At 46.6% G+C, this 24,984-nt stretch overlaps 1 protein-coding gene and 1 long non-coding RNA gene across 4 annotated transcripts in view; one reads left to right on the forward strand and one right to left on the reverse strand.

The window, feature by feature from the left end:
* Positions 1 to 24,984, reverse strand: part of Sorl1 (sortilin related receptor 1) — a 166,560-nt gene that overhangs the window by 129,859 nt on the left and 11,717 nt on the right. For both annotated transcript variants that reach the window (XM_055621821.1, XM_055621819.1), the window contains exons 2-5: positions 19,701 to 19,817; positions 11,307 to 11,432; positions 3,932 to 4,093; positions 1,851 to 1,918 (exon numbers count right to left, since the gene is read on the reverse strand). In XM_055621821.1, coding sequence (XP_055477796.1) covers positions 1,851 to 1,918; positions 3,932 to 4,093; positions 11,307 to 11,432; positions 19,701 to 19,817 — 473 coding nt within the window. The remainder of the gene's footprint in view (positions 1 to 1,850; positions 1,919 to 3,931; positions 4,094 to 11,306; positions 11,433 to 19,700; positions 19,818 to 24,984) is intronic.
* On the forward strand, positions 2,925 to 24,984 carry LOC129687448 (uncharacterized). 2 transcript variants are annotated; one of them, XR_008721794.1, is made up of 4 exons: positions 2,925 to 3,000; positions 8,567 to 9,020; positions 19,775 to 19,851; positions 23,208 to 24,984. It is a non-coding gene; the product is annotated as an uncharacterized LOC129687448 (long non-coding RNA). The 2 variants fall into 2 exon arrangements; XR_008721793.1 differs by lacking the exon at positions 8,567 to 9,020 and having other exon boundaries at positions 2,929 to 3,000.

Genomic DNA, 24,984 nt, shown 5'->3' on the forward strand with positions numbered 1-24,984 from the left:
CCTTCCTTCCTTCCTTCCTTCCTTCCTTCCTTCCTTCCTTCCTTCCTTCCTTCCTTCCTTCCTTCCTTCCTTCCTTCCTTGTGTTTGTTTGAGAAAAAAGTCTTACTTTGTAGCCCTGGCTGTCCTGGAACTGGCTACATAGACCAGGCAAGCTGGCCTCAAACACACAGAGATCTGCCTTCCTCTGCCTCCTGAGCACTGGGATCAAAGGCGTGCTCCACCACACCAAATCACAATGTCTTTAAACTGATCCTAGACACTGGATGAGAAGTGACAAGGACCCCTGCAAATAGAACAACCAAGACTCAATTCAGGGGACATCACTGTGGAGTATCTCTCTGTTACTCATGGGAACAGAATAACCAATTAATAAGACAAATCCGCTGACCCTACAACCCAGTCAGTCCCCAAGAATCTGTCCCCACTCTCTGCACACATGCAAACACCTATGTTCATGATCTGATGTTCCACTGAAGTCACAGGACAAGGTGACAAGCAGTAGTACTTAGTTAGACACAGGTGTCCTTGATGGACAGTCTGACTGTTTCTCCTCAAAACCTACAATGGCTCCCTAATGCTCTCAGAGTTTGGGCCAAATTCCTTCCTCAAACACTGTAGATTCTTTAATTTGCTTCTCTCTCTCTCTCATCTCTGTGTGTGAGTGAGTGAGTGAGTGTGTGTGTGTGTGTGTGTGTGTGTGTGTGTAAGTATGTGAGTGTGTGTGCATATTCATGTGCAAACCATAGTGCAATCTTTGTATGGAGCTCACGGGATAACTTACGGGAGTTGGTTTTCTTCTTCCACCCGAGGCTTCTGGGAATTGAACTCAGATCCACAGGCTTGGAGGCAAGCACCTTTACCTCCTGAGTCATATCACTGGCCCTCAATACTGTAGGTTCTTACACAATTTCTTCTCACACACTTCTGTCAATACACTGCCCAAACATAAAAATTCAGGATTCCCCATCCAAGTACCAGAGTAATACCCAGCTGCTTCTGGCCATCCAGCTCTGGATATGAAGTCCTGTCTACAACTATCTACAGCACGCTATTTCCTGCTTCCCACCTGCCATGTGCAGCCTGGATGAAGGGCAGCCAGTGCTCTCTGGTATTTTCCTGCTTCTTCCAAGATGCATAGCATGTACACAAAATGTCTTTTCTGACTTCCTAAACTCTATTTTCCTCCATAACTGTATCCACAGATTTGCTTTAGCCAGCATTGCAAAAGAACAAAACAACAAACAAATAAAAATATGTAATGGATATAACAAAGTCTGGATTTTTATATCAAGGAAAACCCCACTCATGATATCATTCCCTGAATGATATGCAAGAAATGCAAGAGCCTCAGGGTGCCCCCAAGTCCTCTAATCAACTGAAAAACACCCCCTTTCTCATTCCCAACTGGTTCTACTACTCAGATCAGAACAGCATGTTTCTTCAGCCAAGTGTCTCACATTTCAAATTATTCATCCACTGTCCATTGTTACAGTTCAAGTCTGCATGTTCTGAGCACTTGTTTCCAGCTGGAAGCTTACTGGAGGTAGGGCCTGTCTGGCAGAAATAGGTGAAGAGGGGCAGGCCTTTCATACCCTGCTCCTAGTTCCTTCCTCACTTTTTCTCCTGGTCTGCTGTGATGTGAACAGCCCCACGCAGCCTCTCCAACTGCCATCAGCTGGTAGGCCATCTTTCTCCATGAGAAACTATTGCTGTCTGACACTGGGAACTAAAATAATCTCCCTGCTCCTGTCAGGTATTTTGGTCATACCGATTAACTAATCCAAGCTGAAGGAGCTAGAAGACGGGAGGCTTTCTTCCTATGCCAGGATTTGCCACCTGGCACAACTTACCAAGAGAAGGACTTCACATGTTCCTGAATCATGATCCAGGTCTGGCCAAAATCATCCGACTTCCATAGCTGCAGAGACCAAAATGACAAGAAGCAGCCATGACATAAGAAGAGATGCGTGTGCCACCACCATATGACATCAGCCCCTGGTACCAGCTGAAACCCTGCCTCCCCACACGGTGCACAGAGAGGACAGGCACTCAGGCACACCACAGCAAACAGGAAGAGAAGGGAGGACAGGTCTGTTCCCCAGAGCAGCTGGAAGGAAAACTGAGGGCGACTTGTCTTCCATTTGCGGGTTGTCTCACTTCGACTGAGATGTCAGAACAGGGAATTTGCCTAGTGTGTGCAAAACCCAGGGTTCCTTCTCTAACACTGCCAAAACCAAAGCAAAAAATGGAGAAACAATGCCATTATCCACAGAGGGATGAAGAATATGCAGAACATCCACACAACAGTGTATGATCCTCCTGGCAAAAGGAAGGGGATCCTGGCACACACCGGAATCTGGGACACTGGAAAAACTGTGCTTAATGAAATAAGCCAGACTCAAAAAGACAAATCATGTGATTCCACTTACATGAGGAACCCAGGGGAGCCAAGAACTGAGACTGAAAGTACAGTGGTTGCTAGCAGGGGCTGGGGGGTGAAGACAAAGGGAGTCTAGGTTTAACATGCACAGGGTTTCAGCTCTACAAGACGGAGAGAGAGTTCTGGAGCTGGGTGATGGTGATACTGCACAAGGTAAATGAAACCAATATCCATTAACTGTGAACACACATACAAAGTTAAAATGGTAGAATATCCTAAAAAATAAAAATGCACTAAAAGGAGAATCAAAATACATTCTGTAGACCACGGGAATGGCATGGCAGTGGCAGAATACTCATCTGCCATGTAAGAAGCCCTGGGTCCGATACCCAGCTTCAAAAACGTAAATATGCCTTGGTCATTTCAGCTGACTGCTAAGGCCACTGGCTGAGCCCAGAGTACAAGGATCAACCAAACACATGAACTTGGCCGGTTAGTAATTAACCAGCTCATTGTTACCAATTCCGCACAAACCTGTAGACACCAGAGGCTTCTCCGGTTCCCCAGCAGAAAAGATGAGGAAGCCTGAGACCCAAACTAACAAGAGTCCACCTCTACTGGTAAGCTGACCCTGCCCTTAAGCTTGGGTTACTCTCTAAGGCTTGCAATGGTAAACAGATCTGTGTTTTGGTTAAACAAACACAGGCCAAAGAATTGTTCCAAGGCTCTTTTGAGCAAAAGCATTCACGTCTCCCCAGCCAGAACTTACCCAGGACCTGCAGAGGAAGTCACAGGTTTATGCTCTAAGTAGTACTCACAACTTGACTCAGTTGACCCTTGAGACAGAAAATGCTACCCAGCCTCCCTCACCACCACCTGTTACTTCCCTTCAAACTTGATTCAAAACGGGAAATACACATCATTCACTTTATAATTCCCGGGTGTACACAAACAAAAAGGAAGACTATTAAAATTTACAATAACTTCAAGCAAGTACAAATGCAGTATGCTGAAGGTGGGACCAAGACGAAGAGGAGTGGCTAGCAGGCAGGACGGCCTGGGCTCAATCCCAGTTTGTCAAAAGCCAGACAAAATAATGCAGCATAGAATAGAGAAGTCAGACAGAAATGTGCCAGGAAGCCACAGAAGAGCACAGGCTCCAGACTTCTCATACTGACTCTCGATAATCAAATTTCAGGGCCTCAACTTACCCCCACAGGCCCGCAAAGATGTGTGTGCACCAAGAAAGGCCTAGTGTTGAAGACACAGGACCTGCCAAGTGCTGGGTGCTGAGTGCTGGCAGGGACATGGAGAGAGGGTGCCAGGAGGAGTATTCTTTCCCTTAGCTGTGGTAAGTGAAATAGTAGCTACAAAGGCTAAGCCTGAGGGACGAAGAGGAAGAAGGAGGAGGTGAGGTCACAAGAAGGACACACGATCCACCCAAGCAGAGCAGAAAATTCCAAAAGAAACACACCACACCACACACACACACACACACACACACACACACACACACACACTTACTTATGTCTGTGCTCCAGAAGCTCTTACCTGCTTGTTGGGGTGGGACCTGTCAAAGCCCAAGAGGAGGTTGGAAGCCTTGAGATGGAGGAGGAGGTCCGCTGCTCGGAATGGGATGGAGAAGCCATGGATAGTGCTGCAGAAGTCAAATGTGATCCAGAGGTATTGGGCATAAGCATCTACAAAGATGTACTGCAAGAGAGAACAGACAATCTCAGAGAAGCATCTGGCCAGAGCCACGGACAGATCCCTAAACCGTGTGTAAGTGCCCCTGTGTCAGGGGCCAGAGCACTAACAGGGTTTCATCTTCTTTTTCTACATCTCTTAGCAACCAGAAGATACTGGATGCATCAAACCAGGCTCAGTTAAGACAGGGGTGCAGGACGGGGAGATAGCTCAGTTGGAAGATTCCTGCTTTGCACACACTAGGACCATCTTGAAAAAAAAAATGTGGGCAGTACTTGAGGACCAATAACAAAGATTGCCCTCTGACCCTCATGCGACACATGCAAATAAAGGAGTGTAGAGACAGGCCGGGTAAGACTACAAAGGGGGCTTGTTTAACCAGGTCACGAGGCTGGCAAACCTTTCTCCTGTTTTCTATTCCTTCCAATCGACTTGGCCTTTCTTGCTATCTGGCAGCATTCAGTCAGTCGGAAGGTAGCTCCTGGCAGCAAGGACAGAGATACCCTGCCCTTCAGATTGGCTGAACCCAGACGGGGTTGCCATCACTCCAAGCATCTGTTAAGCCCCCACAGGTCATGCCTTCCAGAGAAACCATTAAAATCTCTACATCTAAGATAAGCTGTTCCTCCTCGATGTCAGGAACCAACTGTGCTACCCACTGTGCTCTGGAGACACAGCTGAAAGTGGGAAGCAGGGTCATGCCTTATTTCACTTCTTAATAGGTCAGGGACTCTAAACAAGGTCTATTGGGATGACAGTGGCTACCACCTCAAGACTTAAGGACCAGATGAAGGTAGCACAGTTTAGCATGTGAGATCAGCAGACACCATCGGCCATATGCTAGGGGCATGCTGCAGGAACAGTCCAGAACCCTTTCCTAGGCAGCAGCAGCCTAGCCTGAGAGGTAGGTATACCCACAGCTAGCCACACATGAAGGGTAAATGAGCAGTGACGCAGGCAGACCACTGAGAAACTGATCAGTCCGAGGCATCAGAGGTTACTCCATATAAGAGGTGGTCATTGAAGGGCGGGTGGATTACTGTGCTTTCTGCTACTGTGATAAAACATGGACCAAAACCATCTTAGGGAGGAAAGGATTTATTTGGCTTACATGCCCCAAACATAGCTCATCACTGAGGAAAGTCAGCGTAGAAATTCAAAAAGCACAGGCAAGAACCATAGAAAAAAGGTGTTATCTGCCTTGCTCTCCATGGCTTGTTCATTTTGCTCCCCCCTTTGGGGGGGAGTTCAAGACAGGGTTTCTCTGTGTAGTCTTGGCTACATTTTGTAGACCAGGCTGGCCCTGAATTCACAGAGATCCACCTGCCTCTGGCTCCCCAAGTGCTGGGATTACAGGCGTACACCACCCTGCCTGACTCAATTTGCTTTCTAATCCAGGACCCCCTGCCTAGATGTGGCACCACTCATAGTGGGCTGGACCCTCCCATATCAACCTATTAACCAAGAAAATGCCCCAAAGACTTGACTACAGGCCAGTGTGATGGAGGTTTAGGTTCCCTCCTCCCAGACAACTCTAGGTTGTGTCAACATATATATATATATATATGTCACATATGTTATATGTTGTATCAACACACACATATATATATATATACATATATATATATACATACATAAACATATCTCACACTCTGCAGAGGCCTAATATATATATGTATATGTATATATTATGTATATGTATATATATATATATATACATATATGTGTATATATGTATATCACACAAAGTAAGCGGTTAGGGACTATTATATAGGTTTGATGACAGGCTCAGAGGCCTATGAAAAAAATTGGGGAACAAGCCTACACAGCTCAGATGAGGCGGGATAGTGGCAGCCATGATCCCAGAACAAGAGTGGCCCAGAGGACCAGACAATGAATCAGAGCTAGAGCTACGGGCACCCAGCACCACCCACAACCAATTCTTGGCATTCTAGAAGGCAGCCAACTCAAGGGATTCAGTCCAAGGACGTTTCCCTATGTGACAGATGAGCTTCCAGCTTCGAAGTCCCTCATCAGCCTGTACACAAGAAGCTGTCCCGCCCTGGTTGCCACCTGGCTTTCTGTTGTCCCTCCTTCGTTCTCCCATGCATGTCCCTCCTGTATTCTTCCTCTTGTACTTCCTCTCAAGCAGCTAATGTAAATCTCACACTCTGTAGAGGCCTAATTAAACCTAAGGAAAAGGTAGTAAATATTTTGAAAGTAGGAACTACTCTAAGCAAACTCGATGCAATAAAAACAATTATGGTCCTAACAAGAGCATCGTAATTTTCGCCATGGATGTCTTCCCTAGAAACAGGCTGCCTTCCAGCTCTCAAACCATTTCGACTCCTTGAGAATGTAGTGCTTCAATTAGAAAGGACTGCTACAGAAATCTGTTTCATGCCTTCCTACAGTATCACAGTTGTGAATCTAAAACAGCATACAACTGGCCGCTGATTATGAAAAGCTAATGGCTTTTTTTTTTGGGGGGGGGGTTTACTTTGGTTGTTTTTTATGAACACTTGCTACATGATAAGCAGGGAACTCGAAGTTTCCCAGGCTGATCTTGTTTAGCTGTTCCTCATTCACAATGACTCAGTGTTTTGGGCCATCCTATCATACTCCTTTTTAATAACGAGGACACTGAAGCTCATGGCAGTCAAATGCCCAAGATGACGCAGGAGCATCCTATCCAGCTGGTGCAGAACCCAATTCTTAACAGTCCATCAATCCCTGGTGCTCTCTGAACCAGAGGCAGCATTGCCTGATCTCAAAGCACTCCACTGCGTGATTTAACTCGCATATGTGCCTCCTCTCCTCAAATGTTCCTCAGTGTTTCCAGAAGCTCGCCTTCCTTCACCTTCCGAGACACCCTTCTGAAGCCCCCATCCTCCTCCCATGGCAATTCTGGATTCTGGCAATTCTTTGCAGATTCCTCGTCTCTACCTCCCCTCCCCCCTTGGATGCTTAGTCTTATGTCCTTTACAGCCTAAAACCCTTCCTCTAAGAATGAATACTGAATGCTTACTACAGTTTGACTGTGGTTTGTCCCATACAGGTTTAGAAATTAGAAGTTTAACCCTGTGTGAATCAATGTTAAGTGATGAGACCATTAAGACACAGCATCTGGGGACTGACTGGGGAGATGACTCAGTCGACAAAGTACTTGCTGTGCAAGCATGAGGAACTGAGTTCAGGTCCTCAACAGCCACACAATAAGCTTGGTGTCATGGTTCCTCCCTCTAACCCTATCACCAGGGACTAACACTGTTTCATTTTCCAGACTTTTCTCTGTTCTTTCTCCTCTGATACATCACACATACTGGAAATAGCCATGTTTCCCAAACTGTTTCCTGCCTGCTACTCCCTGAATCAAAGATTCTCTGAGATTATCAGAGTCCTCAAGGTGAAAGTCAATCTCCTCCACCCACAAATTGCAGTCAGGGTGGCAATGGAGAGCAGCCATCCTGCACAGAGGCCATAAGCCAGCTTCTTGGAGTCTCTCCACCCATGCCTTCCTCCTGCATATAGGCTCCCCCTATTGACACCAGGGGTCCACCCTAAACCCCACTCCTAATCCTCCGCACCCCAAAAATGGCCCTATCACCTCAAATAAATCCCCTTGTCCCACTTAAAATCAGGCTTCACTCATCACCCACAGCATCTCTTCCACCAAGATGCTATGTCACATGTCCCACACATGGTAGGAAAGAACAGAATTACTACCTTGCTCTTAAGTCTTTAAATGCCTGGCTGTTGAGGCCCGTGGTGGCCAACCACATGGATTGGCCAACAGACCTGACTGACTAGCTGCTTTCTAAATTGAGATTCAGAAGCATCTCTGTCTACTCTAACTTCAGCAGCCTGTTTGTAATCACTTAACATCCCAGAGGTGCTCCTGGGAAGGTAAAGGAAGTGTACTGGATAGTTTTATGTCAACTTGTCACAAGCTAGATTCATCAGAGAGGAGGGAACCTCAATTGAGAAAAATGCCTCTATAAGAAAAGGCTATTGGCAAGCCTGTAGGGCATTTTTTTAAAAAATTTGTGATTGATAGGAGAGGGCCCAGCCCATTGTGGGTAGTGCTAACCCTGGGCTGGTGGTCCTGGGTACCAGCCCAGGCTGAGCAAGCCTTGGGAAGCAAGCCAGTAAGGCAGCACTCTCCATGGCCTCTGCATCAGCTCCTGCCTCCAGGTTCCTCGAGGTTCCTGCTCCCTTACTTGCTACTCTCACTGCTTTTGATGATGAATTGTTGTATGGACCTGTGAGTAAAATTAACCCTTTCCTCCCCACGTTGCTTTGGTCATGGTGTTTCATCACAGCCATGCAAATCCTAACTAGGACAGTAAGTTACAGAATTTGTCTACACAATGGACTTTCTCCAGCTTTAGCGAAGGAACACAGATATGCTGATGAGTTGGAAGCACAGAGAAGCTAAGCAGGGAAAGAAGAGAAACAAACTGTTTACTGTTTCCCTAGGAAAATGGACAGGATTCATTTGCACTCCTGCTAAGGTTAGACTCCAAAGCGCAGCCGCACTTCGGTGGCCCTTGTCAAAGAACCTAGACACAGAAAGACACTGCCTGCATGACTGTGGGTGCCTCCGAGGCTAGTGGAGCTTCCAGATGGCCATAACTACACATCAGACCAGGGAGCAGCATGCAGGACCAAGAAGAATGAAGTATATGCTTGTGTCTCAATCACAAGGCAAAGCCACAGACGGGGCAGGCTGCCTCTTCAAACCCTTTTTCCTGTTCCACGGCATATCCATGCTGCCCCTTCTTGCCATCCTGACCTCCCGTAGCAGCTGCCGACATCAGCTTGAGACACAGACAGCCCCACTGGGCATCTTTACATGGCTGACGAGTCTGGGACCAGCACTGCACTCTTGACAGCAAGTCACCCAGCCTTGTGTGGATTTCCTCAGGAAGTGGTAAGTGCGGTGGGGCAATATTTGCCTTCCGGGGGACAAAGGTAAAAGTAACAAGCACCACCAGCATGGTCAATGTCATCACTACCTTCCGGAGATATCTGGGGAGGTTGACAGATTTGTCTGAGGAAGTAGACATGCTGCAGAAAAGGCCTACTCCCTCCCTTCCTCCTTCCTCATAGTTATAGGCCTCACCTCCAACTGTCACTATGTTCTCTAGAAGAGCAGCTGCTTTGTTTCCCCAGTCCACATCCCTGCCGAGTCCAGAGCATGCATGAACAGATCACCATGAGAGCCCTATGCTGCAAACCATGCACTTGAGCTATAAACACAGCACACCCGCCTCTCCATGCCTAAGTCTCTTTAGTGTGATCATTCAGGTATCCCTACTTCCTTCTTGCCCCAACATGGCAGATGTTCTACACCTTCCACAGACCAATGCACTGAAAGTTCAGATCCCTGCTTGCTCTAAACATGTTCGCAGGAGCTCAAAGCATCCTTCCTGTCTTCAGCCTTGTGGTCTCCACTGCTGTCCATAATCAGAAACAGGTAGGAAGGCACAGCTTGCCTTCCTAAGCTAGAGGGTGCTAAGCTAGAGGGAGCATGCTGACACCAGAAAAGGGGAGAGTGCAGGGTGGGGAAGAAGGCTTCAAGGCCAAGACTTCAGCAGAGTCAGCTTTGTGACAGGGCAGAGACCTAGTGGTATCAATAATAACCAGGTAAGCACACCCAGGTAACACAAACAGTATACGCATCATTTGCTTCGTGAGGAGCAGAGAATGCAGAGAACTATCGAGAAGAAGCAGCCAGCCCCTTAGCATGCCAAATCCTGGATGGAACATCTCCCCTCTTGCAATCCCATAATGAGGTGGCCACTCTCCCACCTCTAGAAGCCCTCAAGACTAGCCTGACTCATAAGGTAGGGGCAGGAGGTGTGTGGTGAAGACCACACCCCTAAAGCCAGTGATGAAGTGTAGACCAGGGCCAGTTCTTCCTGTTTCTCCTTGCTTTCCCCTTGGGAAGTGCTCAGTTAATTGCCCTTTTACTCTGAGGTCATCGGGCAGGGATGATCAGGGATGATTATTTACCCAGCAGGTACCAGTAACGATTATGCCAGTCTTTTTTTTTTTTTCTTTTTTTAGTGGTAGGTACCAGTTGGTAAACAGCCACTGCCAGGAACCATCCCAAGTGCTTCCTCCTAAAGCACAAGCGGGCAGGCCCCTGTGGGAGAGGGGAGAGGAGTTGGGAGGGTGGAGAGTGGACAGGACACATTCTCCACAAATCTAGCAACTAAAAGGACCCTCCCAGACCCAGCTTCCTCTAGAAAAGGTTTGTTCTGATTGGTCAGGGCAAACCAAATGAGTTGCTAAACCTTTTTAACGCAGCCTCTGCTAGGAGACCCAAGGCAACCTAAAACAAACAAACAAACAAAAACACCAAGGGCTTAGAAGAACACTGTGGCCTTGGCCCAGCAGGTCCTTTCTGGATGAGCAGACCACAGCAGCTCCCCTCACCTCTGGAAGCTTTTCCTGTGCAGGGGGCTTTCCACCCAGAGACATTCCCTAGAAGAAGCCATGAAGTTCCCACTCCTGGAAACACAGAGTCTAATATAACTCCCAGAGCAAAGAGCTACCAAATGGCAGGAAAGCCTAGCAGGCTGTTGGGTTCCCTTCACGCTCTGCCAGCTCCATTTGCCAGTGGCCGAGGGGTAAGGTCAATGCTTCCTCCAAATGCAACTGCCTGGGGGTACTGACTAAAGAAGCAAGGCAGCTAGGCATGCCAACTGGGGTTAGCATGGGTATGAGGTATGGGCACAGCCATACCTGCTTCTTGGAGTTTCTTTTCTATATGCACATAGGTTCTGAGAAGAGGGAAAGAAAATTTGCGCACACACACACACACACACACACACACACACACACAAAGGTAGACATGTGTTGATAATGCCAACAAAAGCAATAGTTCAGCAGCCACTCTTGGAGGCCCAGGATTAGCACTGTGTACCTAGGAAACGCTCCAGCCACCAGTGAGTCAGGCGATTTATTGGTTGGCAGATTTTCTGTGGCTGGACCTGCCCTTGTTTGTCCAGAAATCCTGCCTGAACAAGTACCCGTTCTCACTATGCAAAGATTCACCTTGAGAACTGTATTCTGTCACCAACTCGCAGATTAGACAGAAAAGATTTAGCTGGTGACCCATGTGTGCTGCAAAGATGGCAAAGGGTTCCATGCACCACCCTCCTTCAGTTCTGCCACCTTCCCAGAGTGCAGTGCCCTGAAGCCTCCTTACCCTCTTGTTGTCGGCAGGGCTGTGGTAGAACTGGGAGATCACAGCTTCAGTGCTGTTCCCCACACCAAAGTTCAGCTTCTCTGAAATCTTACTGAATGATTTTCCATAGTCATAAGACACATACACCTGGAACACAGAGAAGGGCAGAAAAAAGAAGTGTCAGTGAGATGCTGAACAGAACAGCCTCTAACTAATCCTCCATAGCCTAGCTTCTTGCTCCTCATCCTGAAAAAGCATGGTCCCCCTGGGGGAGTCCCTGATATCATGCACTTTTGATTAGCATCACATGGCCTACAAAGGAAAAGCAGGGGACTTCTGTGACTGTCCACACAGTTAGGACAGGCCGGGCCATAGCATGAGAACCCTGCCGCCACCCCTGTTCCTGGAACACACAGTCCTCTCTCGTCAGAGGCCCCGGGAGCAGTTGGCAAACACCATCAATAGAACAACCTCCTCCAGCTGCTGGCTGACGCCCTCCAGTCCAGGAGCAGACAGAATGCACTCTGAGAGGAAAAGGACTGAAAATCAGTTTTTGCATCTGTTGAAATGTCCCCCAAAAGGTAATCAGGATAATCGAATTCTTCATCCCTCAGCCAAGAAGATTGCATTCCATACCTGAAGACAGAAACCCATCAAAGGCCTCCAGTGAGATGAAAAGGATAAGGTGCGGAGTGATGAACCAGAGGTTAAAATGCCGGCAGGCTGGGAGGGGGATGCCGGTGGTACAGCATTTGTCTAGTATACAGGAGTCCCTAGTTCAACTCCTAGCACGAGCACGTACACAGTGCACAATCCGTATCAGAACCCCCTCCTGCACTACTTTTCTGAGACTCTACAGCATGGTACACCACAGCAACAGCAGTAGCCCAGCAGCAAGATCCTGGACCCTATCAACAGACTTGCTTTTCCACTGCCTCCGGGCTTTTAATAATACAGTAACCACAGCGATGTAACATAAAAATGACTGTCGTCTATGCACTATACACAGAGATGACGCTGAGCCCATCACAAGAATGAGCTCGGATCACCTGCAGAGTGCAAGTGAAAAGTCATTTCACAGAGAAGACCATGGGGCTTATGAGATTAGGTACTTGCCTAGGTAACAACATAGGAAGTCAACAGGGCAGGGGGCTCAAGAGATAGCACATGGTCAAGAGCACTTGCTGTTCATCCAAAGGAATGGAGTTCAGTTCCCAGCACCCACATCGGAATGCTCTCAACCAACCACTTACAACTCCAGGACCAGGGATTTGACTCCCTCTTCTGGCCTCCACAAGTATCTGAGCATGCATGGGCACACACCTAAATAAAATAATAAAATAAATCTGAAAAAAAAAATAAAAGAAACCAAGGGGAGATGGATCCTGATCCAGGCTGCCTGTCTTCAAGCTACTCACCTCAAAGCCACTGTTATTCCAGTTCATTAAGAGTAAAATGGAAGTTGTGGGGTGTTTTTAACCTCGACTTTACTGTCTGTGAGATATGAAATATTAATATAATCAAGGAATGAAAAACAAACCCGATAGATGAATATCACACTGTTATTTTTCAATTACGTATAGGAAAATAATTGAGGAGATCCTGGAAGAAAAAGAGCAGGCAGTTTCCAAGGAGAGACTGGCTGGACTCAACTCAAAAACTGTACTGTCATCCCCACCCATTTGATTCAACTACAAATAAGCCTTGAGGGTTTAACAGGAGCCAAGTCCAGCGCTGGGCACCAGACACACACAGACATAAAAGACATGGTCATCAGACAAGGCTGGGCCTATGAATGTGTGAATGCTTGCTTGTTAATGAGGCCATAAAAAAATCTGTAAAGGACAGGAGGCTGTACAAAGGACACTGAGAAGGAGGGGCCCATTACCGTTTGATATATGTCAAGGTGAAAGGCGGCAGGGTGTGTCTGCCTCTTAACTGGGTCATCTCAGAAGGAGCTTATTCACAGGAAGGTGCTGCCACAGAGGCGGCTGCAGCCAGCCAGCAGGTTGATAGTTCACAGATAACCGAGTTATCTGTAAAAGACCAAGTGGAAGTTTCATGTGTTCTGCTTGACAAGAATGAGCATGGGCTTCCCAGAAAGGTTCAAAAGTTGTACAGTGCAAACTGATGACTTCTTAAACAAGGAAACTAAGCAGGGCCCCTTTCAACCCCAATATCCTGGATGTAATAATCCATTGTGAGAGTCGCAAATGGGATCCTGTGCTTACATCAGAGCAGGCTCTTTCAGAATGTACTATTTCCTCCTACACATTTGTCCTCTTCCTCTTTGTAGCTTTGGGGCACCTACTATATGCTGGTTGGTCTACAAAGACATGTAATGAACAAATATGATTACAAACCAAAGAGGGAGTAAATGAATGTGCCAAAATGGATGAACAAGGAGAGTGAACTGAATTAATTGGTGGGTCATGGAGATGATGGTTCTCAGTATCTGCAGTGGATTGGTTCCAGAGTCCCCATGGACACTCAAGTCTCTGAGATAAAACAGCATAGAAGCTACATGGATTGTTCCATATACTTTAAACCATCTCTAAACATGTGATGAAGGGTGGGAGAGAACCCTTGTTTGTACTGCATTGTTTCAACAATGACAAGGGAGAAAACAAAAGTCCGTTTACATTCAGAATGGACACAACCTTCTGCCCTCACAGTTTCAGTTCAGTCGGTAGTCATGAGTGTGGAGCTCACAGCAGCAGAGGATCCCCTGTGACTGTTTCCTTTTGAGATAATAAAAGCTAAGCTTCACAGCAGCAAGTGCCTAGCCCACGGTCACCCTGGATGTAAGCCTTGACAGGCTCTTGAGGTTCTAAGCCTGCTTGTTTTTTTACTCTGCCCGTTACCCTCATGGAGACAAGTCCCTTTCGCCATGCTCAATGTCAGGAAGTCTAGCCAGAAGGAAAAAAGATCTAGACAGGCAGATTGCTCAGACTTCCTGAGATTCTCAACCACAGGGCCGCCATGGTGCACGCAGCAGTAAAATGTCTTCCTTCCTCATGACACCTGCAAACAAGCCCGACGGTCTCACGAGTCTTACACTTAATAGAGGTTAAGAGGAAGTTGACAAGGGCCCACCCGATGCCTGAAGCCTATCACAGATCACTCATCAACCTGCCTTGCCTTGTCCGGGTTGAACAACTCTGTCAAGCTATTTTTATCCTGCCCTTGTAACTTCTTACCTTCTCTTTGGCAGACACAGACCATGCGTGCTCTGGGCAGGGACACAGTTAGCCCTCCACACTGACAGCACAAAAGGCTTCTGAGGATTGGGGTAGTGGTAAGTGGGATGGTGGCTTTGTAGTCTCTGTACCCCAAGTAAAGATTCTATTTGGGGCTGTCTGTTGCTCACAGCAGCATGATGCTGCTGACTCACTGCCCACTGCTACCGTCAGGTGAACCTGAGCAGACAGCCTGTGCTGGCTGTCTGCTGCCCGTACAGTGTGTTTTCTTCCAGACACGGGTTTCTCCACTAATTAGTCCTCTCTGACCTCAATATGACACTCTTTCTTTCAAAAAAGGAAAAAAAATCTATTGTGGGAAGGTGACTAAACTACCCCAAGGTCCCAATTAAATCATTTCCTTACTCACAAAGATGGTCCTTTGAAGTTCCATGTAGTTCAAAATTATATAATAATAATAATGGAGGGTAGGAGGAGCAAAGACTGAAATGTCAGAAGACATCCCCTCCCCTGGCACTGTCCCAAGCCTTCTAGAGCGCTGCTACCATCTTAGTGGAGTTAACTGCCCAGGCAAGACACTGGCCAAATGCAGTTCCATAGTGAAGTCTAAGCCTGGCAGCTCACAGCTATCATCCCACAACTGTGGGGACTAGGACAAGAAAAAGGAAGGAGTTCAAGGGTAACCTGGGCCACAGACTAAGTCCCAGGCCAGCCTGGACTGCAATTCGAAAGCATGTCCCCCCCAAAAAAGCAAAGGAAATGGAGAGGAGAGGGAGGAAATCTGGGGTGTTAACCTGATACTCTGCACTTCTAAGCAGCTCCCAGAAACACTCATGTGGGTGACCTACATACCATACTTTGGTACCACTCTCATCTGCCTCCTGTTGCTGTGATGAAAACACTGACCAAAAGCACCGTAGGAAAGAATGGGTCTATTTGGCTTACGGGTCACAGCTCACCATCCAGAGGAGCCAAAGCAGGGATTCAAAGCAAGAACCTAAAGGCAAGAACTGAGGCAGTGGTCATAGAGGAATGCTTCTTACTGGCTTCCTCCCCGTGGCTCGCCGGGCCTGCCTTTCATACCACCTAAGACACCCCCCTCCCCCAGCCCCACGGTGGCACCACCATGTTCTGGACCCTCCCACATCAATTGTTAATCGAGAAAACGCCCCCATAGGCTAGTCTGCAGGCCAACCCGATGGGAGCCTTTTCTCAGAGAACTCTGGCTTGAGTCGAGTTCCCAGAGAAAGCAACCAGCACAGCTACCGAAGTCTGGGAACAAGGGTATTGTTTGGTTTTGTGGTTCTGAGAATCAAACTCAGAAGCTTGCACAACCAGGTCATTGTTTCGCTAACCACTGCACTATACCACTGAGGTATACACACAGCTCACCCAGAGAACTGAACACAGCAGGGTCAACAACCATGAACTAGAACCTCTAAAGCTCCGAGTCAAAATACACTTTCCTCCTTATAAGCAGATTTGTCTCAAGTATTTTGTTATAGGAACCATTAAAAAAAAAGGCTAAGATAATATAAATTACTTGGCTCGAAGTCAGATTATTTACAAATGACAGAGCCAGGATTCTAGCCCAAGCACAGGAGTTTTGCCACCTAGTTGATCCTGGAGAATACCGATCATAATATCACACTGCTCTAGGGACAAGAAAAACGAATTGTATTATGCATGGCATTTTGGTTGAATCTGATCCTCTGGTAGATATTGTCTCCAGGTAGCATTTTTGGCACTTCCCTGTGCCTGATGGTAGTTGGTTGATTATTTGGTTAGTGTTCTGGTTTTGGGTTTTGTTTTGGTTTTCTTGTTTTTATTTTTATTTTTGGAGGGGGGGGGCTGTAATTTGTTTTTTGAGACAAGAGCTCACTCTGTAACCCAGGTTAGGCTTGAACTCACAATCCTCCTGCCTAAGCCTAGTATCTCAGACGTGTGCCACCATAATAGGTGGCACATGAGCACTTTCTAAAATGTACCATCAGAAAGCAAAAATAAGGAACCAAGAAGATTGGAGATAAACCACATTCTATGTGACAGTTCATCAGCTCATTACAGGAATAGATCACCTTTGCAGGAGACAGTCCTCAGCAGATAATCACTGATGACAGGTGGTTTGGTTTGGTTTGCCTTTTGCAAGCCATCTGGGATCCCAGTGTCCGGGCCCACCCTTGTTTACATTCAGAATACTCATGATGTAAGCCAGTCATACAGGTCCTTACTTGTATGCAAACTCCTTCCCTCCTTCCCAGATAGGGCCTTTCTGAACCATGATTCCAGTCCTCTTTAAGGAACATTTGGACTGTTCCCTCGCCAGCACCACCGACTCTGCCTCTGAGTCACAGTTTATTTTTGCACTAACTTTTCGCATCTGAACATCTCAGTTTCGGCTGCCAATTCTTTAATGTGGTTTGTGCACGGACAGGGGAAAACACTGCAATCTCTATTTATTAACTCTGGACATTAAGTTTCCTTTCCATTTAATCTTCTCTCATATGCCATTCCAAAATAAAGACTTCAAATGGCCAATAAGCTCTTCAAAACACATAAACGTTTCCACAAAGTGAGAGCGGAGTAGGATAGGCTGGTGATAGCTGGGTGGTCAATACTCCTGGTTCATTAAAGACTGAGAAGTCCTGACATGTGAAGTTTCAATACTGGCACAGAAAAATGGGTCCTTCTGATGATTCTAAGTCAAATCCGTAACTGGGCCTTCATTTTTATTATGCTCCCCTCAATCTCCTACTGACATGTTGAGTGACCCGTTGTGAATTCATTTGTGCCCTAAGCCCCTTTGCGTGTCCAACAAAGATATAAAACAACATTTAAATATGTTTACCTGTTTTGCAAAGACAAATATTTTCTGGAAAATGCACTATTTTTCATACATAAATACCTTGAAGATTTCTTAACATAGAATAGCATAGAGCTGGCTTCTGTGCCCGAAAGAGACTGCTATTAACAAGCACCAGACTAAATATGCACACAGGTGACTACTGAGCATCCCGAAGCCAGCAGGCATTCAAACACAGCCACCCATGTGTGACCACAGCTACTGCTTGCAAACCTTGAACATATTTATTTAAGTTGGCGTAAGTTGTTGCCCCAAACAAGTCCAGCCTTGCTCAAAATCAAAACACGCAGACCAGCCATTATCTGCATTAACCCACGCTCCATGGCTCAGAACGCTCCCTAGGCAGAGCTCTGCAGCTGATGGCCAGCCCTTCTTCAAGCCGCCCTGACTGTGGCTGCCCTAATCAGCTTCCCTAGAAAGCATCCCTGGACCCCCTCTGAATATATACAATGGAGACAGCAGGTGCATAGACAGGGGCTTCTCAGACACCAAGGATACATCACGAGTCACAAGCGCACCTTTAAAGCAAGAGTCTAGGGAACCTCTCGCCAGAGTGCAGGGCGAGGAAAGGTCTATAGCATGTTCTAGCCACAGGGATCACCCTTGTGGAGAAGGTAGACACCCACCTGAAGGCAGGGACCATTGCTTTGCGCACAGTAAGAAGTCTGGACTGGAGACTTGGGAGCCAAGGACCGGCTCTGACCCTAGACTTTAACTTGGCCTACATGGTACTTTTAAGAACTATGCTTTAGCTGCCAACCAGTAAGACTTAGCAGTTTTACACACAAAGACCACTGGCCTGGGGGTAAAAGCTCAATGGTAGAGAGGTTGCTTAGCAAGTGCTAGGCCCTGGGTTCCATCCTTAGCACCACAGAATAAAACAAAAGACCCATAACCTTCTGCTGAAAAGTCAGGATATCTGAACTGGACCAGTAACCTTTCACTGCAGTAGTACTGTACCTGTTCACCTCAGCTCTGCTTCCTAGTGACTAACTGTCCATCTCCAAGCACCAGTCATCACACTAAAATTAAGAGACAGAAGGATGTTTCTTGAGCCTGTGTCTCTTTAGAATGTGCAGAAATAGCCTGCTATCCAAAGCCACAGACAAAAAACAACAAACAAACAGAAGAGGCACTCTTTTGGGTTATGAAGAACTTGGAAGTGCCAGGCATGATGGTGTGCACCTTTAACACCAGCACTGGAAAGCAGGGGCAGGTGGGTCTCTGTAGGTTCAAGGCCAGCCTTATCTACATGGGAAGCTCCAGACTAACCTGGGCTATATAGTGAGACCCTGTATATAAATTTAAAAAAAGATAGATAGATAGATAGATAGATAGATAGATAGATAGATAGATAGATAGATAGGCAGGCCCTGTATGTATTTGTATGTATGTATGTGTATACATACAAATAAAGGGATAATATATCTAATATATATATATATGCAGCTTCCCTCCAATCTTGGGTCTAGGAGTCTTGAACAGGCTTGTAACAGGTTTGTAACCTTTGTTTTCATCTCTTGAAAGCATATAACCAAAACATCATCAACAAATTAAGAGTTAAGAGAATTTGTGTCAGTCGGACATGGTGGCTCGTGCTCATAATCCCAGCACTGGAAAGGCAGAAGCTGCAGGACTGCTGTGAGTTCAAGGCTAGCAAGAGGAAGCCATAGATGCTATGGAGTATGCTAGAGTGAGACGCTGTAACAACAACAACAACAAAAACAGATAAATGATAGATGATCAATATCAATAGAGATATTGTTATAGTCAGACAGAATGTTTGATTGATAGATATATAAGTGCATGCATAAATACATGCCTAGATACATAGATAGAAGATAGATAGATAGATAGATAGATAGATAGATAGATAGATGGTAGATATCAGTAGAGATATTAGATATATAGACAGATGATTGATAGGTACAAAAGTAGATAGATAGATAGATAGATAGATAGATAGATAGATAGATAGATAGATAGACAGGTAATATATTGAGCATAGTGTACATGCCAATAAAGGATAATATATGATAAGTAAAGAAGAAAGAAAATGAATCTGTCAACAGCTCATCAGCCTTGTTGGCATATAGAAAAAAAAAAAAAACAAAAAACAGTTTAACTCAATCTGGACCAGCTCCAAGCTGCTCTGCCCTGGAATGTTCTTTAGCACTTTGTGGAGCTATAAAGGCAGACCACCTGTGACTTCACAAAAGCCACCCCACAGTGCACACATCTACTTGATGTCTACTCCCCAATTACCCACTTATTTTTCTGACATGACAACCTGGAGGAACAGAAGGGGCATGTCAACAGCACCCAGGAAGGCCCAGAGCCAAAGATACTTACATCACTGCTCTTGGGCCTTGCCAATGCCAGGCTATCTCGGGCTAATGCCACAATCACGTTGCTTTTCTCTCCAGCCCAGTGCACCACCATCTGATTGTGGGAGTCATTCAGACTGACCTGAAAGAGACCAAAAGGAGATCAAGGACCCATGGTGAGTGACAGCCACACATTCCAAATTGAGACTCCTGGTCCTGCTCAGGCCACTCGGACTCGGAGATGTGAAACAGGGGGTCTGGGCAGCCTTTCTCACTGCTCTGGAAACTCTCCCATTAGCACCTTCCCCAAGAAGAAACTCCGACTCCTCCTACAGCCAGTGACACTGTAGATGTAGCCAGACTGAAGGAAACCTTCCTGGGATATCACTGCATAAGCTTAATTTCATCCTTGGTGACATCAGTCCCCAGCTACTCTGATCTTTATTCTGTATGTGTGATATGCACTTGTAAAACTGTAAACCAAACACTCAAACTTCCTGTTCAGTCAAAAAACAAATTTACCATTGGCTGTGAAGACTGAGATGGAGGGGGTCTAGCTAATTGGGGATGGGCAATGGATAGAAGGAATAACCAGTTTTTACATTTATATTTAGTGTGTATATATGCGCGTGTGTGCTCTCGAGTGTGTGACACAGAGCATATATGGAGATCAGAAAACAGGACAACTTTCTGGAGTCATGCCTCTTCCTTCACCATGCAGGTTCCAGGAAATCTCTCTTGGCCACAAGCACCATTGAGCCATCTTACCCATCAGAAGGAATAACCAGTGTCCTATAGCACAGTAGGATAATTATGATTGACCACAACTGTTATTTGTGTTCAAAATGGAGATGATTTTAAATATTCTCAACACAAAGAAAGGACTTTCTGGAATCTGGATATGCCAATTATCTGACCATTGCACACACATTGAAACATCATCACACTGTATCCCAGGAACATAGACCAGTGTGTGCCAATTAAAAATAATTTTAAAGTATTGCTTAGTTCTGGCATGGTGGCACATGCCTTTAACCCCAGCACTTGGGGAGGCAGAGGCAGGCAAATCTCTGTGAGTTCGAGGCCAACATGGTCTACAAAACAAGGCAAGAACAGCCAGGGCTACACAGAGAAACCCTGAGCCCCTCTCCCCAAGGAGGAGGAGGAGGAGGAGGAGGAGGAGGAGGAGGAGGAGGAGGAGGAAAATGTTTTTTTTTTAAATCCATAAGCCAAAAGGCGGCAAGCATCGAAATAAAAACAGAATAAATAAGCCAACCAATGACTGGGTGAGCCATTTCTATTTTGCCTGGTGGGGATATAGCTAACTCACCATGTCCCGGCTTGACTAGCTACTCTCTCAGTCTACTTCCTCAAGACTGCACAGGCTTGCCCAGACTGAGAAACACCGTGTCTCCCTGAGACAGAGTCCCTTCTAAAGCTCTGGAAGATGATGCTTAAGACCACCGTACCCTGGACCACACAGAGTCTCGTTTCCTTTCCCCACCCACAGGTGGCAACTCAGGATCCCAGGGTAACAGGAGAGAAATAGCCCCGGTTCTTGAAGGGTAGGCCTGCCCCTGATCAGGAGCACTCACTTTGAACTCATCAGAATCGAGATGTCTACTGACATGACTAAGCTTTCAGGGTTTGTTTGTTAAAACTGGAGAAGGATATAAACTCGGAGTAAAGAGCCATTCTCGTAGGTCACTTTTGCCTTCTGGAAAGCTGGCTGTGTGGCTTTGTTTTTCTCTGTTGGCTTTTCTGCCTATGGCCACACTGCCGTGAATGCATGTGTCCTCGAATCTTAGTTCACCGTGTGGTGACAGACAGCAGTTCCAAGAGTGGCTTTTCAGAACACTTGAGCTCTACATGATAACTCAGCCTGTGGGACCCCACAAGCATCACTGAGAAGCAGGACAAAGCCTCCCCAAACCCAGCGATAGTCCCATGGTTCCTGCTGAGTAGTGTCTGCAACAAGCCTAGTCTGCCAGCCTCCTGAGTCACCTCAAACTCACAGGCTAGGAGGTCAAGTTTAAGGGACCAAGCACCTGCCTGGTGAGCTCACCAGACCTGCCCCAACACCAGCTCTTAAACTAATGAAAAGTTCAAGATGAGCGAAGGCTACATTTCTCACTGTGCAGCTCCAGCAGGAAGCCCTCCCCCTCCACAGCTCCTCCCTCTTTCTTGCCCTTCCTGCTCCACCCGAATGTTCCCCACCCAGTCCTTGGGGGTGCTCTCAGATGCCACAGGGGAGAAGAAAAAAACACCTGGGCCACAGACTTGGCAGCCAGCTCCACCAAGGAGCTAATTTGTAACGGCCCGGCTTTGGGTTTTGAACACCTGCATCTAATTTGATCCAAGAGCCAAACGTTAAAAAAAAAAAAAAAAAAAAAAAAAAAAAAAAAAAAAAAAAAAAAAAACAACTATCTGGAGTGAGATTGCTTCAAATAAAAAGACCCTTGATATTTTGTAGAAAACTCTGTTATTCCAAAACTCCACTTCTCACTCCCAGAAGATAAGTCCAGGCAAGCATCAACAGAAATGTGCAAATCAAAAACTAGAAATAAATTATTTAACACAAGAAGCAGCGAAGGGATTCCCTACCACCACCATAGCAGCTCAAACTTTTCTGTAAAGTCCTCTTCCCTTCTCCTCTCTTCCAAGAAACTGAACATAGTAATAGATCAGAAGCCCTCCATCACAGACACCTCTGGTACTCAGGCTAAAATTCTCTCCCCTACAAAGCCATGTGCATTCTAGGAGGAAGAGGGGAGCAAACAGAGAACTATGTAGATGAAACTCAGAGAAAGGGTTAGCACCTAGGAGAATCACCTCAGTTCACATGGGGTATAAGATGAAAAGACCCTCCCACATTCAACCTGGCCATCCTGAAAGACCCGGGCGAGCCCTCCCTCCGGCAGGTTAACAATCAGAGAACACTTTGAACAGGCTACAAAGTGTTAGAGATCAGAGTGGAGAAGAGGTCTGACAACACTTGCTGAGGTCTTTGTAACAGAGGATGTACGTTTTGTTAACTGATCCTAAGGGATGAGGGATGAAATGGGCACAAAAGAGAGGCATCAAAATATTCCAGGGTGCTCTTATAAAGAAAGTCTCTGGGAGGCAAGCTTGGTAGAACACCTTTCTTTCTTTCTTTTTTTCTTAAGCCTGTCCTACTGATGCCCCCTTTATTCCTAAGAGCAGAGTGGAAAAGGGCAGCCCAGCAGAGGGAAAGAGAAAGCTCCTGGCAAGCAATGGCTTATCCAAGGGTCACCAGGCATTCACACAAACAGTTCCGCTCCTTGCCTTGGCAGAAACGTCAAGCCTATCCAGTCATGAGAATAACTCCCTCATGAGTCACCACTAATCTTCAAGGCAGCCCAGGTGCCCATCCCCCAAAAGCACAAGGCCCAAATCAGTAGCAGGAATCAATGCACCCCAAGGACAGACAAGGGAGCCAGGAGAGGCAGGGCAGCAAGCTATAAATTTTATTAAGGTCAAGACATGCAGCCTATATTTCTCTTCCCTGCAGCCATACTACAGGAAAAGGCAGGAAGCAGTCTCCAAAGGACTGGTGTGCCATCCTCCATGGACTGTGACCAGGAAGCCAACAGCCTTCAGGACAGCCCCCAACATCAAGAGCCGACAGATTCCAGCGACTGGATCCCCTTAGTGGCGGTGTCTAGTTTGTTTCATCCTCCACAGCTAGCTCTCCTTATCACCGAAGGCCTCTGTATAGCAGCTGCAGGCTGCTTGCAGATTGGTTCCACCAGCCTCTCCCAGTTCCACACACTGATCTAGGAAGGGACGCTGCCTGCCAGGGTGTGGGAGAAGGTGAGAGTGTGACTTTTCCAGGAACATAACCTTGACGAGTAGTCAGTCATAACCATAACCCCCGGGTATAAACAACCTTCTTTCTCTTTTCTCTGGCTCACAGGGCATAGCTGGAGCCTGATAAATGAGACACAATTAATTGGGGCCATAAAGGTGGCAGGGAGGGGTGGAGTACCTCTGCTCCAAAAGGGACCGGGGGAGGGGGAGGGATATGATTGCCTGCCACAGGGATCTCGAGTAAAAGTGCATCTATGACAAACTAAATCCAGCAGCCTGTCAGACCTCTGCTAGGCTCACAGGCAAAGGGTTAAGAGAACCCTCAGAGGCCACCTAGCCCAGGATCAGTACCCCAGAGCTCACCTGGCTGAAAAATAGAGACCTAGAGGTCCACTCCCCCAAATCAGAAGACCTGTAAGGTCACATCCTATAGATACTTATTCAGAAGCCCTTGGACGGTGACCCATGAATGAGCATATGAAAAACCCCATAAAAGTCTCTAGCTCATTTGGGAGATGATGACTGTGGTCCATTCTGTTGCTTTCAGTTAGTGAGAGGCCAAGAAAACACTGTTTTAGTGGGTTGAAGAGAAATCAACAGTCTTTGAGGGGAGTTGGGGAGACAGCTGTCTTTTGGGGATTTGTCGTGGTTGTTAATGAAGATTTTATGTCATGCTAACTCATTGCTTTAATACAGATAAACCTTAAAAACAAGGTGCCAGACACAAAAGGTCACATACCGCTTGACTCAATTTATATAAAATATCCTGAGCAGGTAAATCCACAGGGACAGAAAGCAGTCGGGTGGCTGCCAGTAGGATGAGGAAGAGGAGAGGAGGGAGGACCTGTGATTTTTCTTTGGGACTAATGAGAATGTTATGCACCTGGACAGAGATAGTGGATACACAGGACATAGATGTATCAAATGCCACTGCCTTTTCAAGGGCTGCTACGTAAATTTCACTTCATTTTTTTTAAAGCATTTCTATGACCCCATGTAGAACACTAGACTTCTCAAGTGCAGATCCAATACCTAGGCGCTCCTACTTGTAAGAAGTACTTATTTCCTTTCAGCTCGCTGTGAGCCTTCCCGCTACCAAAATATGTAGCTAGAATGAGTCATAAAGCAGGCAGGCTAGGGACTGGGTCTCTGGCCAAAGCGATACTTCAAAGCATTGTGAGCAGCATCTGCAGAGCCACAGCACCACATAAACCTCGCTGTCCCCAGCCAGAGCGACTCTAGGTCACAGGCTCCACTGGGGACTATTAGCTACCGCAGGCTCCCAGCAATCATCACCACCCACACCTTGACATAGCTCAAAGTCTTTACCAAGCATCACCACCCACTCTGGCCTTCTCTCGGTCCCCCAGCATGCCCTAAGGATACACAGAGGTACAAAGATTTGCTTCTTATTATTCAGAGTGGTGGGGGGGGGTGGAGTCAGGCTGCACTATCCATTCCTCAGGCAGAGGAATAAA

Source organism: Psammomys obesus, unplaced genomic scaffold (assembly GCF_907164565.1).
Source record: "Psammomys obesus unplaced genomic scaffold, mPsaObe1.curated_primary_1811, whole genome shotgun sequence".
Classification (NCBI taxonomy): Eukaryota; Metazoa; Chordata; class Mammalia; order Rodentia; family Muridae; genus Psammomys; species Psammomys obesus.